Below are 18,816 nucleotides of genomic sequence, written 5' to 3'. Positions count from 1 at the left end.
TGAGATATTGGCAAGTGTTACAGGAACAGCTCCTGTGAACTTGTTTCTTCCCATGACAACAATTCTTAGGTTTGGTAGAAGATCACCAAAATCATCTCTAAGCTCACCTGAAAAGCTATTGCCAGCTAGGGATAAAGTCTCAAGTAAAGACATGTTGTATAATGCAGGAGGAAAAACACCTGAGAACCTATTCTGTGAAACTTGGAAAAACACCATTTGAGTCAATCTAGCCACATCAAATGGAATCTCTCCTTCCATATTGTTATATGCAAAGTCAAGTTCCTGGAGTGACGTCAAGTTTCCAAAGATGCTGGAAACTCTCCGGTAAGGTTGTTGTTGTTAAGATACAGAATGACTAGCTTAGAGAGTGAACCTAGCTCTGTAGGAACACCGTGTTCAAGATGGTTTAGTGATAAATCTAGGCTAGAGAGTTTAATAGCAGTTAGAAAGACTGTGAGGAATATTTCCTTCGAGGAGATTGAAGCTCATGTTCAAGTACTGAAGCCTAAATAGCATTCCAACTTCTTGAGGGATGGTGCCAACAAAAGAGTTGTCTCCAAGATTAAGTGATCTGAGAAAAGAGAGATTACCAATGGAAGGTGAGATCACACCGGCTAATTTGAATCCTCCGAGGTCTAGACTTGAAACTCTTTCTCGTCTGCGGCCACATCTGACTCCAATCCAGCTGCAGAGTGGAGAGGAGTTGTTCCATGAGGCCAAAACCTCCCTTCTGTTTTCAGCAGCTTGAGATTTGAACTCAAGCAAAGCTTTCATGTCAGTCTCATTTGAAAACCTGGCTTGAGCAGAGATCATTACGAGAGCTTTAAGAAGAATGAGAGCATTGACAGCAAGCGAAAGAGAGAGCTTCATGCTGCAACGGGTAACCAAATAAAACGGAAGGAAGTTGAAGGTATATACGAAAGTAGGTTTGTAATGGACCATCCACGTCCTCCCACGGGTAATAGACCATCCACATCCGATCCGGTCTTGCGTTAATTTTTTCAAGAATAGAATTTATTGTTTACTGACTCTAAAATTACCACTCAATATTTTCCAGTATTTTGACCTCATTCACACGGTATTGCGAATCACTTTCAGTTAGGTCATTTGTCATTTCGCTATTCAAGTCCAAACATACTTAGCTTTAGAATTTTAAATGAATATGTAACAGAAAAGTTAAATCAACTTTGATGACATATGTAACCAAATTGTTTTTCTTAAATATTTTTGTATATCACAACTCGAGATATTACAGTATCGAAGTTTCAAAATGCAAGTCAACTAATAATGAAGTCGTGGGGGACAACTAAATGTGGTTCCAACAACTTGTGGACTTTTGAAGGAAAGAAAAGTCCCCTCTCTCAAAAGCTTACTTTTCAACAGTCAACTTTACGATCATGTGTAGTGAAGACTAAAACACACGCATTGGTGCAAGACCTCATTGTCATTTTCATTGTAGTCTTATGAAAACTTGAACTGGCATTTGACAAAAGCATCATCTTTCAAGAGCTTCTGAACATTCTGAAGTTACTTCAAAGACATTTGGTAGCAGCTCTCGTTTTCCGAAATAAATACATCATCTAAAGGAGAATTATAAATATCAAAGGAGCAGTCTCTATATTATTAGTTGAAAAAATAATTCTTACTGACAGTTAACTATAAAGATATACTTAATAAACAAAAAATATTATATCTAATTGATATTATTAAAATTTTGTTAATTTTAGTTTCCTTTTTATGTATATATTCTCTTCAAATATCATATGCAATTAAAAACATTTATTAAAATAAAAAAGTTACAAAATTAAAACAAAACTTTATACTATACATATTATGATTTCGTTAAAAATTAAACTCCAAAATATATTTTATTCTTGTAGTTTTTGAAGGGGAAAAATTATAATAAAATAGTGCGCCAAAATCTTTATTGTCTCAAAGAAATGCAATCCAGTACAATGCAGCATGCCAGCATCACATGTCAAACAGATAAAGCAACGTATTATTTTATTTTTTATTTTTTAAGTAATAGAAATTACAGAAGAGACTTGAATTTTCTTTCAGATTAGTGCAGCTTCAATAGGCCTCAGACCTTGTTGATAAGAATCGAAGTACAGCTCCACGTACTTCTTAACTGTTTTATACAATCTTGGCCTTGTCTCAGACACAAGCCCCTCCACAGGCTGAATCTCTTTGTCTGGACTCGGTACGCAAAATGTTGCAACAGATATCCTTTCTTTTTCTCTGTTAGTCACCACTCTATGAATTGGGCTCTTGTAGATCCCATTGCTCATTATCTGAACACCAACGAGAGATTATAATTATATATGCTCATTCTCCATCAATCATTATTTCAATTTTCATATCTACATGATTGATATATTATTTACCTCCATCAGATCTCCTACGTTGATCAGAATTGTGTCAGGGACTATTGGAGCTTTATACCATTTCCCATCTTTCAGGAACTGAAGCCCTTCCACATCTTTGTCTGGTAAGAGAAGAGTAAAAGCTGAGCCATCACCATGTGGTTTCGCCCCAATAACCATGTCCGGCCTTGGACATGGAGGATACATGTTGAACCTTGTATCCATCCTAGCATTTTCTCCATGCATCTCTAGAAAGACATTATCTTCCAAGTCCAACGATCTAGCCATGCCTTTAAAGAACTGTCCAATCACTGCATGTTGCTTCATTGTGTATTCATGCAACGTTTCCCTGAAGAAACGTTTGTCATAATCACCAAAGGCAAATGAGTGAACCATGATGAAACTGAAACGTATGGAATTTACCTGAATCCGGTTGGGACTTCAGGCCAGAATTTTAGGTGTTGCTGATCTTCAGGGTAAGTAGTGAGAAACAAACGGTCGATCCAATCGAGAATTTGGTCGTCTGAAAAAATCATGTCGCTTCCATATCCTTGGACATTGCCAATATCTCTTGCGTACTTCTGCTTCTCTTCTGTCGGAAGCGCAAAGAACTGCTTCGTTAGCTTGTAGATCTTGTCGAGAAACGCTTCTGTAATTCCATGATTCATAACCTGCTTCAATAAAATATCATACGCTGTGTTCATAGTTTTTATTTATTTATTAAGTGTATATGTAATGTAGGGTCCGATTGGTAATGTCCGTAGGTTTAACATTTTGCTGTAAAGAATAATTTGTAAACTTTTTGATGTGGATTTAGATTTTATTATGTAAATTTTATAGAAATTTTTTTAAAAAATGCTTTGGATATTTGGCTATGCAAAACATTTATACAACTATACGTTATTTCAAGAATTGTGGTTTAAATAAAAAACTTAAAGCTTAATTGCTCTTAATTTATTGATGTATAAGTAAATAGGACTGTGGACAACACCTACATCAACTACCAATCACAACATAGTAAATTTGGTTCTTTATGAACATTCCATTAAAAACCTTCAAAGTGGTCATGACTTTTACTTTAAACCTTCAAAATTTAAATTTCTATAATAAACTTTCATATTAATAACATTCTTAACAAAAATAATAAAAATGGTGGCTTAGGTGTTTCTTTATTATTATGGTGGACAAAATTATAAACACCGTTGACATGATGATTAACTCCGTTTATTTTACTTAAACAACATATGCTTTATTAAATTTTCTCTTTTTAATAAACTATTTTTTTCATTGTGTACTCTTTGCTACAATGTGAACAAATAAAATTTATCATAATAAAAAAATTGTATACAAAAAATATATCGACCTAAAATTATTTTACTCTTACAAATCAAATTAAATTGAAATGATTATTCTATAATTTTTAGAAAGATCCACACAAAAAAACTGAAGAAGCACCACACATTAGAACATATAAATATGGATTAAGAAGATTTATTAACAATGTCACTACTTTATATAGTCTCTAACATACACAAATTTTTTAGAGTTTTTTTTGTTAGAAAAAAAAAAACATTTTTGTTCTTTCAGATTTTTACGACTGTTTTACATAACAAGCCAATTAGAGGTTTTAAATTAGTTTATTTATAAGTTAAAATAAAAATAAATTTGATAATAAATTAATTTATTTTAATAAAATATATATTTAAGTTAAACTAATTGAGTTAAGCATATCACGTCAACGATGTTTATAATTATCTTCACCATGATAATAAAGAACACACGTGGGCCACTTTCATAGTTTTTGTTAAGAGTGTTACTAATTTGAAAATTTATTCTAGAAATTTTAAATTTGAAGGTTTAAAATAGGAGTAATGACCACTTTGGAGGTTTTAAATGTGATTTTTCCTTTAATTATATACAAGCCCTTTTTAATATGTGTGTAACTGTGTATCTAAATTTGTATTTGAAGGTTATTTTCTTTTACCAACAGAGTAATATTGTTTGAATGTTTCAGTTGCACATGCTAAGAGATTAGATTCATTAAAATTGTCAAACCTGAACAACTCCCCATTTAGAGAGCGCCGAGTGAAGTTTACTCAACTCTTGTTGACCTTCTTCGGAAAAAGAAAGTAGAAGACTGAGATCAATGGATGGAATATCCATCTCAGGCACTGGACCATTAAGAGGCTGATCTTCATGGTCTCCGGTGAGTTGTTGGAGATATCTTTCTGGTAGTCCTTCGTTGGCTGCAACCACCTCTTGGACAGTCTTGAACTTTGGCTTCTCTTCCATTATTTGCACTGATTTCAGAAGAAAAAAGGGTTTGATGAAAATTATGGGACAAAAGAGCTTATATAATAGAGTAGACGGCAAACTTGAAACAAAAGGTAGACCAAAAACGATTTTGAAAACCACAATTGTGGACCAGAATCTTGAATTTGCCCGTCAACTTGGCATTTTTATAAAAGCAAAGATAATAAAATCTTGAACGTATTTGTTTATAAGGACCATATCCCAAATTTCTTTATATCTAAAAAGAGCAACAAAAGTATTTTTGGTTTGTTAACAAAATGCATAACATCGGATTTGGATTAAAGGGAGGGTAAAACGACAATATTAACATAAGCCACTGAATTACAAGTCCCAGTAAGTAGTGTAACATTACATTCCAGTTATCATTTTAGATAAACATTGTGATCCGTGGATGACTCATCGTCATATGTCAAATGTAGATATCTGACTTCCAATTGGTGGTATTCATCAATTCTGGGTTCGATTTCCTCTTTGAACTAAATTATCACTACTACTACTTGACTAGTCTAGGTTTGAGTTGTGGTTCATCAAATAGTTTATATGCGCAACAAATGATATCGGTCCACCATGGCATTAGTCGGAAGGTATTAAAAACTATGATCATGCATTGTAATACATTTTCGGGCTAATCCACTTTATAGCATTAAGTATGTTTCTCTGTGGCCGATGGTGGTCAGCGGAGAGAATTTACAAAACAAAACTTGGTATGTCCCTGAAAAAAAAAGACTTAATTTATTTTCACTTTTGAAGAAAAAAAAAGAGAACTTATATACAAATAAATAATGATCAAAGAAAAAAATACGGAAAACTATATACACATGCAGTGACCAAAACACAATTACATGGAGTATATGTATTCTAGAAAAATGAACTCATTATATCATTTCTAACACACTTTGTATATTTTCTTATACAAAAAAAATCTATTGTAGAAATATATAGAAATACTCCAATTTTTAGAGAATATACAGAGACTATTGGAGATGCTATCAGCGAATTAAAAAAAAAATATTCTTCAAACTATAATTTCTCTGAAATTGTAGGTGTGGCTTTGAGAGAGTTTCTCCTCGACTAATTCGTGGACTGTGAGTTTGTTGGAAATGCTATAATCGAATTTTTTTTTAAAATGATTATTCTTCTAAACTATAATCTCTCTGAAATTGTAGGTGTGGCCTTGACAGTGTATCTCCTTGACTAATTCGTGGACTGTGAGTTTGCTAACTATAACCTCCAATGATGTTCAGTGTTTTTACGAATTGTTCTTTGCTCAAAGTGATTGATTGTGGTGTAGTTGTATCTATTACCATCAATATATTTCTACTTAGCGTGGACGGTTGTATCATGTATGGTCGGCATTTGCAAGTAGTAAGCCTCAGAAGTTTACTAAGGATGACTCCATTTTTGTTCTTCTTTTCTTGAGGCAAAGGAAATAAAAATAAACATGGAGACTTTGGTTATGTACAAGTAAAAGAAATGGGAAACTTGGTATATTATCAATGCAACAAAAAAAAAGAGAACAAGGATCTTGTGGTCGGATGGTAGTGGACGGGTTTGGGATGCAAACACGTTTTAGATTCGATTTTTCTACTATCAAAACTAAATCATGTTGTTCTGTTCACCTAATACGAAAATGGATTCATGTTTTAGAGTCCATTTTAAAAATCCTGAAGAAGAAGTTCATCCGCAAGGTTTGATTCCTCTGAATTCAATCGAATTAAAATAGTTTCCAGTAAAAAAAGAGAGAGAGAGAGAGAGAGAAGTGGTAATTTCTTAATTGGCCTATTTACACTGAGGCGTTTGAATTATCCGATTGCGTTCAGTTTGGATATATTGGATTTTCAGAGTATTTTGGTTTAAGGGCCGAACCCATTCCGAAACTATTCATATTCGGATCAACTTGTGATATAGTTGGTCAGTTGGACTTAACTTAGTCAACCTAGTTTTTGCATGGTTATGGTGATGAGGCGGGCATTCCGGTTTCAATTCGGTTTGGAGTCTTGTTTATTTGCTCAGAAAAAAACGGAAAAATAAAGCGTTCAAAAAATAAGAAAATTAGCATTTAATATCATAAATTGTACTAGTAGTTTTTGACCCTGGACATGGTTTGCAACCGCTGCATTAACTTTGCATTAACTTTCATAAATAGAGGTCATGTGTATCAAACAGAATCTTTGAATCTTCAACAGAACGATTTAAATAACCAAAACGCTTATCTCTCTCTCTCTCTCTCTCTAACTGCATTCATGGCGGCTACCGAAAAATCAAGAAGTTCATCAGTCCTATGTCCTCTCTGTTGTTTGAAGACGTTTTCTCCCAGAAACAGCCCAAAACCCTCCGTCGCCGTTCCCAATCATCAGAAGAGAAAGTGTATGTGCTCTCCCACGACGCACCCTGGGTCGTTCCGGTGCGCTTTTCACCGCTGTCTAGAAAACGAGAAAAACAGAACCCTAAATTCTCAGACGCAGCTAAGCAAGTGTGTTAACACGACGAGCAATTCAGGATTAAATTTGAGAAAAAGGGTTTTGGTGAATTGGCTCGCGAGGATCACGAGTGTGGAGGCAGAGAGATTGAGGAAATCTTTAGCTGCGAGTATGGTTAAACCGCCGCCTCTTCATATAGGTCGCCGGTTTGATTTCCGGCCACAACCTAACCGCTTCTATGCATTACGTAAAGATCAAGATTTTATATCTAGGTTCTGTAGACTTTGACTTATTTCTTGCGTACGAAGAAACTATTTTTGGTTAACAAAATCTCTGACTAGCTATGCATCACATCACTGCTTAAATAGTTGTTTTAATATTAGAAACTTTATTCTTGGTGTAATGTAATAAGGGGAGTCATAAACTGTGATGACCTATAAACTATTAGCTTAAAGTTTAAGCAAAAGCTTTGAGCCAGTGAAGCAAATCAAGAAGAACAAATACAAATCATGTTACTTTAATAAATTGTTATATTTATATAAATGTTAAAAAATTAATGAAAATTAAATATCTAAAATACAACTTATAAATAAGTAATAAATATCATATTAACAAAAATAATAATAAATATCATCATTTAATAGTGATATTTAAAATTATATGAAAATTCATCATGTTTGCAAAAATTATAAAGAGTATTCTTGTTTTACTTTTATTTTTGTATTTTTATTCAATTATTTTTTCTTTCTTACGATTTGGTTCAACTATATAATTAATATTATCGATTTTTATATATGTTATCGTATAATCCTCATTTAACATAATATTGTATAATATGTTTTACATAAAAACTATATAAAATTTAGAATATCAAAATTAAGTATATATGTGTTTGTGAAACTGTATAAAATTTAATATATATATATATATATATATATATATATATATGTAAAGAATATATTGTAGATCCTAAAATCTACACTAAGTATTTGATAGTGTTTGTGATGTAAATTGTGGAATGAAAAAGATGTAGACAATGATATCCTTAGAACACAACGATGTAATCAGAAATCGATTGACAAAAATAAACTTTTATTGAATAAGAGATCGGTTACGATGAATGGAAATGAGATTCAATACTACAAAGGAAATCGAGTAAGGATAGATCTAAAACAATGTGAAAAGAGGTCAATGTGAATAGTGTGTTCTTTCTAGAGTTTTCGACTGTGTATTGCTCTCGATCTTCTCTCTTCCTTTATAGTTGCTCCATTCTGTTGTTTTCTCAACCTCTTCCGCGATTTCCAGGCTTTTGAAGACTTCTTCTTCGAACTCGTATCTTTACCGCGGGCTTTTCTTTATGCGGCTCATTCTCTTGACTCGACCCATTAAGAAAATGTCCAAAATTAGATTCAACATATATCATTTATATATTTTAGTATAAAAATTATACTAAATTTCTATATAAAACGGAAAAGTTACTTTTAAATAGGATTTTTTTAGTTGTGGAAAATAAACAAACTAGTATTTAATATTTATAGGTAAAGTAAAAAACAAAACAGTTACTCAAAAAATAATTAAAAGGCAGCTTGCACACACCTATTTTTTTCCTTGTTCATGCATGACAATTTTTTATCACATAGGTTTATCATGCATACAATTCCATATATATTTTATTATTGTTACTTTTATGCATTTCTAATGTTGATTAGTATTTAAATGCAAAAAACGATCTGCATGTTATTTTCTGCAGTAATTTTTTTGGCTCAACTTCAACTTATCATTAACCAAAGAGATAGTAAATGAATTGCAACCACAAAGGATTTCAACCACATTTACAAACAAAGTGATCTAGTATCATCCAGAAACACATAGGTGGATCATATGCTACCCAATCTACTACTTTCTTCTGCAGTAATTAAATACATGATCAGACGAGGATAAAGTTTTCTTTCCAGTGTTGACCATGTTACACATAAAAAGAATGAAAAGATACCGAGAATTGAGAATTATTCAGAGTTTTTTCTATACAATAAAAAGTTTATAAATCAATAATGTTTGGATCAAAATTTTGGATTTTCTATTTTAGAATATAGTTTTTATTAAAATAGTTGATTTTAACGTATATATTAATTAAATTTTTGAAATTTGCTTTTCATATTATTCCATTGTATTATTTAGTGTATACAAAATATTTTTTAAACTTAAATATTTTTTAGATATAATTTTACCAAATATTAGCAAAATATTAGCAAAATATAATGAAAAAATAGAAAGATAATTATATTGTAAATAAAAAGCAAAAAATACAGTTATTTTTTTTTCTTATATAAATATAGATTTTGTATTTTAAATAAAAAGCAAAAAGTACAATTATTTCTTTGTTCTATAAATTTATTAATTTATAGAGTTATTAATTTAAAGGAAAATTCCTTTTTAGATTTACATTTTTGAACAATATTTTTAGTGTAGAAAACTGAAAAATAATATTTCATTTTTCATATTATATATTGGTTAAAGTTTAAAGAGATAAATTTTAACTAATTTATTAGATTATTTATGAATTTTATGTATGATGCTTACATATCATAGAATACAAGTTCACTTTTATATGTAGTTCAACAAAATTATAAATTAGATTAGAGATAAAATTTCTTTGGAAGAAAGATAAACAACAAAAAAATTGTATATATTTATATAAGATTTATATATATGACAATTATTAATTTTATGATTTAAATGAGATCTTATATTTATATAAACGTTTTCAAAGTATTACATCTTATTATTTTATCTAATTAAGTCATATTTTACAACGCTTAATGTGAGACCAAAAAAATTATTAATTTATTATGTTTATTACTTTACCCAATCTTAATTTATAGATTTTTTTACAATATATATTAGAGAATCTGTTGTTGTGGGTTACAATATAATTTAATATATTGAAAAATTGGATCTTTTACTGTATTCCAGTTTTTTGGTAACAAAATACGGTTTTGTATTGATGTCTTATTAAAATCAAGCTTTGTATAATAAGGGTAGACTTAAAAATAAACTCCCCCATGCAAAGACTTTTTGAGTTTTGTTTTGTTGGTCAAAGAGAAATGCACAGATGAGAATGAAGAGAATATCTAGGTCGAAGCCCATACTAATCTTTGTAGGCCCATAAATTTAACATTTACCAACAAAATGCAACAACATATAAACAGTTCTTTTCTTTAAATGGATGATAGAAATTATAAAATTCTTACGACAATAAAGAGCACTGAATAATATTCCTGGAAAAAAAAAATTCATGTAAAAAAATACATATTCGACACGAGTCCCTACACCATAACGAGATTATTCGAATCGAATAATTACTTTCCTTATTATTTCGACGTCATTTAATTCTTTCTTCTTCCCTTTCTCATTTATTTATTTTAAATAGATTATTATGTAAATAGAATAATATTATTAAAATGTTGGCTCTGCCATTACACCCTTTGTCGTGCCTTTCAGACAAAGCTCTTGCCCAAAAAAAAAAAGAAAAAAAAAAGACAAAGCTATCTCGTTCACATGGTCTCATAATCTTCTTCCTCGTCTTCTTCCCTTCTCTTTCCATCGCTTCTTCCTCCTCCTCCTCCTCCCATTCCTTCTACCCCAGAAATTTTACAAATCCATTTCCCGAGAAAAAAACCCGTTTCAGATTATCATCATCTCCCACATACACACACACACATCTCTCGGCGATTGAAGATCTCGATTTCAAAGAGGTAGACACGTCTCGTGTTCTACCCTTAGGGCATTTCTTTTTGTTGTAAATTATAAAACACGTAATATTGTACCATATATTTTCCTTCGTTTCTGTGGTGCATTGTGAAAATTAAGACATAGAAAGCATCTCATGTCCTGTTCCAAGTTGTAATCTTTATTCCGGAATCTTTCTGCTTCTGAGAGTTGTTTGCCATGGAGAAGCTAAAGGGAAAGCTAGAAGAAGAACCCGAAACAAGCCAAAGCCATCATCAATCAGACGATTCAACAAATCTCCAACCTCCAGACTACATCTCAAAGGCCCAATCATTAAAAGAAGCAGGCAACAAGCTGTTCCAAAGACGAGACTACGAGAACGCGATGCTCAAATACAGAGAAGCCATAGAGGTGCTCCCCGATAGCCACGTCGAAGTCTCGCACATCCGATCCAACATGGCTTCCTGCTACATGCACTCCGAACCCGGAGAGTACGCGAAAGCCATCCACGAATGCGATTTGGCTCTCACCATCTCTCCCGATTACACCAAGGCCCTGCTTAAGAGGGCTAGGTGCTACGAGGCGTTGAACAAGCTCGACTCGGCGTTGAGAGATGTCTGTTTGGTCTCTGAGCTCGATCCTAACAACCCCATGGCGTCTGAGATCGCTGTGAAGCTCAAGAGAACGTTAGAGGGTAAAGGCTTGATGGTTAAAGATTCGGCGATTGAGCTTCCTGCTGATTACGTCGAGCCCGTTGCGGCCCACCTCGCGCTTTGGGCTAAGAAAGGTAAGGCGAGAGTGAAGAAGAAGAACAGAAGCATTCAAGTGCAAGCGAAGAGTGATGCTGAGAATGCTGAGAAGATCATTAATGTGAAGAAGAGTGTGAAGTTTGTGTACTCTGACGACGTGAGATTGGCTGAGCTCCCGTTGAACTGCACTCTCTTTCACCTCAGGGAAGTGGTTCACGAGCGTTTCCCTAGCTTGAGAGCGGTTCACATAAAGTACAAGGACCAAGAAGGAGATCTCGTGACGATCACAACAGATGAAGAGCTAAGAATGAGCGAGGAGGTGTCATCGTCTCTGGAAAAGATGAGGTTCTACGTGGTGGAAGTTAGCCCCGAGCAGGATCCGTTTTTCGGGAGATTAGTGGAGATGAAGAAGCTGAGAATAACGGCCGATTCATTCAAAGCGAAGGCGAACGGGAAAGGGAGGTGCAAGATCGAAGACTGGATGGTGGAGTTCGCTAGGCTGTTCAAGATCCAAGCCAATATTGCGGATTCCGACGATACTACCTGCTTGAACCTCCAAGAGCTCGGGATGAAGCTCAACTCGGAAGCTATGGAGGAGGTGGTGACATCGGAAGAAGCTCAATTACCTTTCGAAAAAGCGGCGAAACAGTTCCAAGAGCTCGTGGCGAGGTCGCTGCTTAAGCTGGGGCACGTGCACATGACACGTGCGAGGAAGAGGCTGAGCCTCCTACGATCCGGAGAACAAGTTCAAACCGCTTATGAATGCGCTTTAACAGAGCACGCGAAAGCGAAGGAGAAGTACGAAGAGGCCATGAGAGTAAAACCTGATTTGCTAGAAGTGTTTTTAGCGTTAGCTCTCCAGCACTTCGAGGAAGCGAGGCTCTCGTGGTACTACGCGCTTGTTAGCCACGTGGACTTGAAAACGTGGCCGTACGCAGATGTGCTGCAGCTCTATCGAAGCGCCAAAAGCAATATCAAGAAGTCTATGGAAGGGCTGAAGAACCCTGAATCGAAAGGACTGGATAAAGCGGCGAAGCTGAAATCTTGGCTTGACGTTTTGTCGTGTGCCGTGCTCTACGAGAGGTCGATGATGGAGTACAGACTCGACCTGCCGACTTGGCAGGAGAATCTAGAAGGCGCGGTGGTGATTCTCGAGTTGGCTGGGACTTGTGAGGAGGATGTTGCTGCGTTGATAAGGGACGATTATGTGACAGACAATACTTTACGAGGTATCTAGCTTTTTAAATCGAGTTGTATTAAGACACATCAGGCCATTATTATCTAATATGTTTTTTGTTTGATGAGTGTAGATCTAAGGTTTCACGTGGACGAAGTACTACAGATATTTCACGAGATATATGAAGCGAAAGAATGGAGAAATGGGATCCCTTCAGATCAGTTTGAGGAGATATTGAAGAGGAGGATTGCAAATATATTTCATGTATCACATACTACTACTACATGATAAAAAAAAGTGGCACTCATTATCTTGATCAAGCTTCATTACAAGGTACATATATGAGGAATCTTGAGATCTATTATTTTGCAATGTACTTAAAGGATATTTCGTGCTAATTAGAAACTGGAAAAGAATAGGTTTGAAAGAACTAAGAAAGCTAGTAACCATTGTTAGGTTGAGCCTCTCACCTCTATGATTATGTGCACTAGTTCAAGATATAGAAGTGACTTAATCAGACCGACCTATGCTTTCTGCTGCATTTTTTAACATCCAATGCTCTTGTCATAAACTATAAATTAACTATTATTCTTACCGATTGCTACAGTTTTGGATGCCAGTATTTGAGCCAAGTCATCTCTTTGCAGGTTTTGTCTTGTGGTACTAAGAGGATTTCAGATTCAGATTTTTTTGTAGACAGGAAGAAACATATATACATATATGTTACATCTTTTTTTGTGTAACATTCATACAATTGATTTGGCGACTAGTGAAGCAAATAGCTTGCAGTTCTTTTTGTTTTTTTGTCACCAGGTGAGCTGTGACTTTATTCATTGGTTTTGACTTAGATCTCATTTTGGCGTGTAACATTCATTACAGAAAAACAAAATTATTTTCCTTTTTTATGGGAACCTCCACAAGACTTTGGTGCAGATAGTTAATTTGAGATGGTCAGCCATTCTCTTGTAATTCGTTGTTACATGTACAGTATTAAGTCTGTAATGCTGAGTGTTGTGACGCTTATTTTGCATTTGGAAATGATTAAAACAAAAAGATAATTAAAGCTATTTTATTGATTCAAACTTCCATACTCAGAAAACATTTCGGTTTAACTGCTATCTTCACTTGAAATGAGATGTTATCAAAACTCAACAAGAGGACAAACGTGATTCTTACAACACAAATGCACATTCGATTTAAAGAACATTTGGCACACGACCATATAACAATATATCATGGAGGTACAACAGGTCGGAGTTGGGTTCCGGCAAATCACTCTAGGACTTACTTACTGCTATGGTTTATGGCTGCAGTTGGAAGAATGAACATGTCCTGACTGAGATTTATGTATCGGGTTTACATCGATAGCAACGTGGCCATTACCGTTTTGAGTATTAGAACCCCGCTGCATCTGCATCATGCTGATACCTTCTTGCCTCGGTGTTGTTGTGTCTTCTTCATGACACTCGATATCTTCGTTATAACCTTTCACCAAGAAATCCGAGCAGTTTCTTTTGCAACCGTGATCGTAAGGATTTCTGAAGCCACCTCCTGGACCTCTTAGGTAGCTGTAGCGCAGTGCGTTAGCCATTTCGTTTGTGGTTATATTCCTCGATATCTGTAAAGGAAAAAAGGAGACAGATAATATTCAAACTAGATGAACAAAAACATTCGATCATGAAAATAGATTAATCTTCTCTAGTCTACTTAGTTAGTTCTAGCACCACTGTAGAATAACACAGTCTTTGTACCGTTTAAGATCATAAGAAGAATAAAGACGTGCAAATAAGAAAAAAAGGATGTGGAGCTCACCTGAGACGCTTGTATGACAGTTAAGACAGCAACTGAGAAGAAGAGGCAGAACTCCACAACCAGAAAGGATAACGCACCAACGTGATTGCTAGCGAGATAGCTAATCCATGCTCCAAACGAAGAAGGAGCTGAAGGGTCACTCAAGACTCCTGCACGGATGATGGATAATGCATCGTTTACATTTTTTTCTCAAAGTATTTTTTTTTAGATTTACATATCAGGGATAAGCTCTGAAGAGCATTTTCCATTACACAAACATACTTGCAAGAGTGACGCCACCAGTTATCAGCATCGCCAGTACTTCAAACAGAAGGAAAAGAAAAAATTCCCACTTGTTTTTCTGCACGAGTGATTAGTGAAGAAAACAAAATCCAATCCACATATCAGTATCATGCTCGAGATGCAAAACTAAGAGATGAAACCACTAGCAGCAAAAATAAATATAAGAGGTAATGCGACACCAAGAAACATCTCTGTTGATTTCTATACCCAAATATAAAACCCAGACATTGTCGTGAACATTTTTGAGAAGAATAGTAACGTATGACAAAATCAAAAGAAACTAGAGAGAGTAATGCAGATTTAGTTATAAAATGTTAGTATCAAAAGCCTGATCCCGTCCTATCCTATTTTGTCAACTTATATTTTCCAGCAACTAAAATGGGGCGATGGAACCTGTACTTACTTTTCCGACACAGTTTGACACCCAAGGACAATGGTGATCAAATTGCTCTACACAACGATCACAGGTGGAACAGTGCTTAGCTCGAACAGGTCTGATAATCTGAACAAAAAGAAACAAGGTGGACGTAAAAATGTGCATCAATGATTATATACTTGGTGTTAATATTTACCAGACATCAAATGGAAGTTGAGGAGGTACCTTGCATGTTGCACAGAGCTGCGTCCAATTCCCAGCAAGCAAAGCAGGGTTGTTTAACTCTATTTTCAACAGTGGTTCCTGTAAAGGGGTAAGAAAACTGTAATGACACTTGAAAAGAAAAAAACAGCGCTCGAGATCATCTCTAATCATAACTATAGACAATTGCATCACTCAAACTTGAGAACTAATAAAGTTAATGGTACCAACATCATCTTTTATGGTCTGTGGATCATGGATATTCATTCTGATGTAACCTGGATCCTTTCTGCAGAAAAGATTTATATATAAAACGATAAGAAAACCTTAGTTTCGTACTACTACACAGAAAAACAAGGAATTCACTATAGAATCTATAGCTTCAGAGAAGTAAAGGTCTAATTTAAGTAAGATAGGATGAGTATGTACTTGCTGCAACGGTAAAACAAAACTAGCCCTGCTGTTGCAAGAAGGAATCCCAACCATGCAAGCGAACCAATCCCAGTTGTTAGCTTCGGCAGATTGGATGCTGCAGTGACCAAAGGGTTCATCATTAATAAGTAAGCATGCATGCATAACATAGTTACTAGATATGTTGCACACAAAAGAGATTCAAGAAGGCCAAGGTAACTACCCAAAACAACAGAATTAGTATATATGAGCAGAAGTAGAAGAATCATGAACCAAAGAAACGGAGCAAGTCCCAACTTTGACAATTTTCCAAGGGGACTGCTTATATCCCACCGCTTTTCAAGCAGCCTTCTAGCATTACCCTGCAATGGAGTGTTTAACAGACAAATGTTCAGATAGAATATTTAAAATAACTTTCTCAAACTTCCAAGCATGATACTGATGATTTTAAATATTAAAAAAAAATTCCAGGTTCAAAGAAGCTTGACATGGTGCAGCTACAAACAGTAATTTGTTTCCAGGTATGCAAACGTCTAATGTGATGCAAATCATTGCCAATCAACATCGAGCCAATAGAATGATTCAACTACCATACATTGCTAGCAGTAGCAGCCACTAGGAAAGCATCAAATTAACAGTTTAGCTAAAAATTGGTGCCCAACAGAGAAAGTGAAACGGATACCTACAAGGAAAAAAGAAACTTGTCGGTGATTCTTTTCAGCAGCAAGTTGTGCGGGGGTAAGCCCGGTATTGTCAGTAATCATCAAATCCTCTTTCTTCCCAGCTTGGACCAATACAGTGCAAGCCTCCAAATTACCTCGAATGGCAGCCCAGTGCAAAGGAGTGCAACCTGATAACATAATTAAAAAGAATGGAGAAAAGATTATAAAAAGAAATTTGGTTTTCTAATCTAACTAATATAAATAAGCAGGATGTCAAAAGAAAAATTATGTCTGCAAACCACCTTCTTTGTCCTGCCGTCCTCTATATGCGTCTAAAAATAAAAGAAGGCGGATTGAATCTGCAAAACCTTTATATGCAGCCCTGAATTTCTCAAAACATGAGAAGAAAAACAATTATAACTGTCTCCTGAATATTTAATTAATGAAAATAGCGATGGAATTTGGAGGTTAACAGAACAATGCATGCAATAGATGAGAAATCTCCATAGAAGTACGAGAAAAGATAACCAATATAACTTAAGTCTATTTAGTTCTCAATGGAGAAAGAAATATATATTTCACAGATCATGATATTAAAAGAAAAAAAAACTAAAGAACGAGGGAAAGCAAATTTGGCAACTAGGACAACCTAGGGGAGCAATATGCAAAGAAAACAAATCAAATCAACTCTCCAGTCTGCAAATGAGCATGCAAACCTAAGTAATAACAAGTAAATATGAAAAGAAGCCGAAAAAGTGAAAAACCATTAAGAAAGTAACAAGTACTAGAAGGCAAGCTTGTGTTCAACTTTGCGGCGACCTTACCAGTGCAAGGGGCTTCTTCCATCATTATCGGGGACATCAGGATCAGCGTTCCACTTTGAGATGACGTGGCAGAGAAAAGCAGTCTGGCCATACTGTGCCGCAACATGTGTTGGCTACAAACAGTTATTAACACGCATCCATTAATAACTAAACAAGAGAATGGAAATTTGATAGGATTAAAAACAAAAATAACAATCTACACATTTCAAGAAAAGAGGAGGAAGTAGTTAAAAACCTGATATCCATACATATCCGTAGCATCAACCCTTGCACCCTCTTGAAGCAAAAGCTCCGCAACTTGCACCGCACCACGAACAGCACTCCAATGCAACGCTGTCTGCCCCGTATGATCCGTCGCATTTACATCTCCACCGTGCTGTAACAAAAAAAACAACACAAATCAATTTCAGTTCAAACCTACCAATACTCAAATTCTTTAAAAGGATTGAACTTTTTTATTTTTGGGGTAAAACCTCGATAATGTACTGAGCAACGGCGGAGCGGTTGTTCAAGGCGGACCACTGAAGAGCGTAGTAGCCAAGACCATCGGGTTCGGAAACAGAGCAGCCTTCGCACTCGACCAATCTATGAAGCTTCTCCAAATCGCCGTAAGCCGAGGCGGTGTAGACGTCGTTCTTCAAGCTCTCGTCTTCGATCGGTTTGGACGAACTGGATTCGCCCTTCTCCTTGGGGTTGGATTCGACTTCTTCCACCACCTCGATCTCCGACGACATTTTTTTTTCTCGGCCTAGAGATGGATCGCGATTGTGTGTGTGGGTATGCGAGGATTCGATTCGATTCGATTAGATTCGATTTTAAGCTTTCATGATGCTGTCTTCGTGAGAAATGAGAGAGGATGGATGCAATTAGGGTTTTTCTGGAGAATCAGAGGAAGAAGAATGGTCGTTGTTGACTCGGTGTAATGTAATGTAATGAAATGAAACGGAATCAAGAGGACCGGTCAGAGTCAGACCACTCAGATCTCATCCTTCTTACATCATCATTTAAAAAAAAAAAATCAATTGAATATAATTTGGATTTAAGAAAATAAATATCAGTAAATCAATGGGAAAATTCTCAAATAAAAAGACAATGGAAAAATCAATTCTATAACTTGATTTGTACTTCGATCTATCAATAAAATGATTAAAATCTATTTAGACAGAAAAGAACAAAACAAAACAAAAAAAAAAGAAGAAGAAGATAATCCAGGACATAATCAACAGAAATATGAAGACTACATAATTAAGAAATAAACTAGTTGGTAACCCGGGTTGAAATTTGCTAATAATGTTTGGTTGAAAATTTTGTGTTATACTTAGGTCTCGATTGGTACAGCTGATGAAGAAGCACTAGCAGTATGCTGTAGAAGCAGTATGCCGTAGAAGCTGTATGCTCTTATTAAAATTTTTAATAAGATGATTGGTAAAGCAGTAGTAGTATACAATTTTATTTTTTTATAAAAATTAGTATATAATATTTTTATTTTTAAAT

The 18,816-nt window shown here is 34.9% G+C and overlaps 3 protein-coding genes across 3 annotated transcripts; 1 reads left to right on the top strand and 2 right to left on the bottom strand.

Moving 5' to 3' along the window:
• Nucleotides 1–1,903: 1,903 nt before the first annotated feature.
• LOC108845987 (flavonol synthase/flavanone 3-hydroxylase) lies at nt 1,904–4,695 on the bottom strand. The gene is made up of 4 exons (XM_018619190.2): nt 4,422–4,695; nt 2,790–3,037; nt 2,388–2,715; nt 1,904–2,294 (listed from the first exon to the last, which is right to left on the bottom strand). The coding sequence occupies exons 1-4, from the start codon at nt 4,656–4,658 to the stop codon at nt 2,058–2,060; spliced, it is 1,050 nt and encodes a 349-aa protein (XP_018474692.2). The 5' UTR covers nt 4,659–4,695; the 3' UTR covers nt 1,904–2,057.
• Nucleotides 4,696–10,601: 5,906 nt separating this feature from the next.
• Nucleotides 10,602–13,656, top strand: LOC130504886 (protein PHOX3-like). Its single transcript, XM_056999495.1, has 3 exons — nt 10,602–12,806; nt 12,888–13,087; nt 13,402–13,656. Exons 1-2 carry the CDS (start codon nt 11,048–11,050, stop codon nt 13,040–13,042), a joined length of 1,914 nt encoding a protein of 637 aa, XP_056855475.1. The 5' UTR covers nt 10,602–11,047; the 3' UTR covers nt 13,043–13,087; nt 13,402–13,656.
• A 153-nt stretch (nt 13,657–13,809) lies between these two features.
• On the bottom strand, nt 13,810–18,291 carry LOC108847443 (protein S-acyltransferase 24). The gene is made up of 13 exons (XM_018620686.2): nt 17,796–18,291; nt 17,558–17,698; nt 17,323–17,435; nt 16,801–16,880; nt 16,523–16,686; nt 16,060–16,198; nt 15,855–15,954; nt 15,657–15,714; nt 15,450–15,527; nt 15,252–15,350; nt 14,828–14,906; nt 14,567–14,715; nt 13,810–14,372 (listed from the first exon to the last, which is right to left on the bottom strand). The coding sequence occupies exons 1-13, from the start codon at nt 18,054–18,056 to the stop codon at nt 14,049–14,051; spliced, it is 1,785 nt and encodes a 594-aa protein (XP_018476188.2). The 5' UTR covers nt 18,057–18,291; the 3' UTR covers nt 13,810–14,048.
• Nucleotides 18,292–18,816: the final 525 nt, after the last annotated feature.

The sequence above is a fragment of the Raphanus sativus genome, unplaced genomic scaffold (assembly GCF_000801105.2).
Source record: "Raphanus sativus cultivar WK10039 unplaced genomic scaffold, ASM80110v3 Scaffold1866, whole genome shotgun sequence".
Lineage (NCBI taxonomy): Eukaryota > Viridiplantae > Streptophyta > Magnoliopsida > Brassicales > Brassicaceae > Raphanus > Raphanus sativus.
Note: the sequence above shows the minus strand (reverse complement) of the source record. Positions and strands in the feature narration are given on the sequence as shown.

What these genes read in the sequence shown, in the direction of transcription:
- LOC108845987 (XM_018619190.2), bottom strand. Translation starts at nt 4,658, where the DNA reads ATGGAAGAGAAGCCAAAGTTCAAGACTGTCCAAGAGGTGGTTGCAGCC. An exon ending in GAAGTCCCAACCGGATTCAG is followed by an intron (nt 2,716 to 2,789) that starts GTAAATTCCATA and finishes ACGTTTCTTCAG; the next exon opens with GGAAACGTTGCATGAATACA. An exon ending in ACGTAGGAGATCTGATGGAG is followed by an intron (nt 2,295 to 2,387) that starts GTAAATAATATA and finishes GTTGGTGTTCAG; the next exon opens with ATAATGAGCAATGGGATCTA.
- LOC130504886 (XM_056999495.1), top strand. Translation starts at nt 11,048, where the DNA reads ATGGAGAAGCTAAAGGGAAAGCTAGAAGAAGAACCCGAAACAAGCCAA. An exon ending in GACAGACAATACTTTACGAG is followed by an intron (nt 12,807 to 12,887) that starts GTATCTAGCTTT and finishes TGATGAGTGTAG; the next exon opens with ATCTAAGGTTTCACGTGGAC.
- LOC108847443 (XM_018620686.2), bottom strand. Translation starts at nt 18,056, where the DNA reads ATGTCGTCGGAGATCGAGGTGGTGGAAGAAGTCGAATCCAACCCCAAG. An exon ending in CGGATATGTATGGATATCAG is followed by an intron (nt 17,436 to 17,557) that starts GTTTTTAACTAC and finishes AACTGTTTGTAG; the next exon opens with CCAACACATGTTGCGGCACA. An exon ending in CTGTCATACAAGCGTCTCAG is followed by an intron (nt 14,373 to 14,566) that starts GTGAGCTCCACA and finishes TTTCCTTTACAG; the next exon opens with ATATCGAGGAATATAACCAC.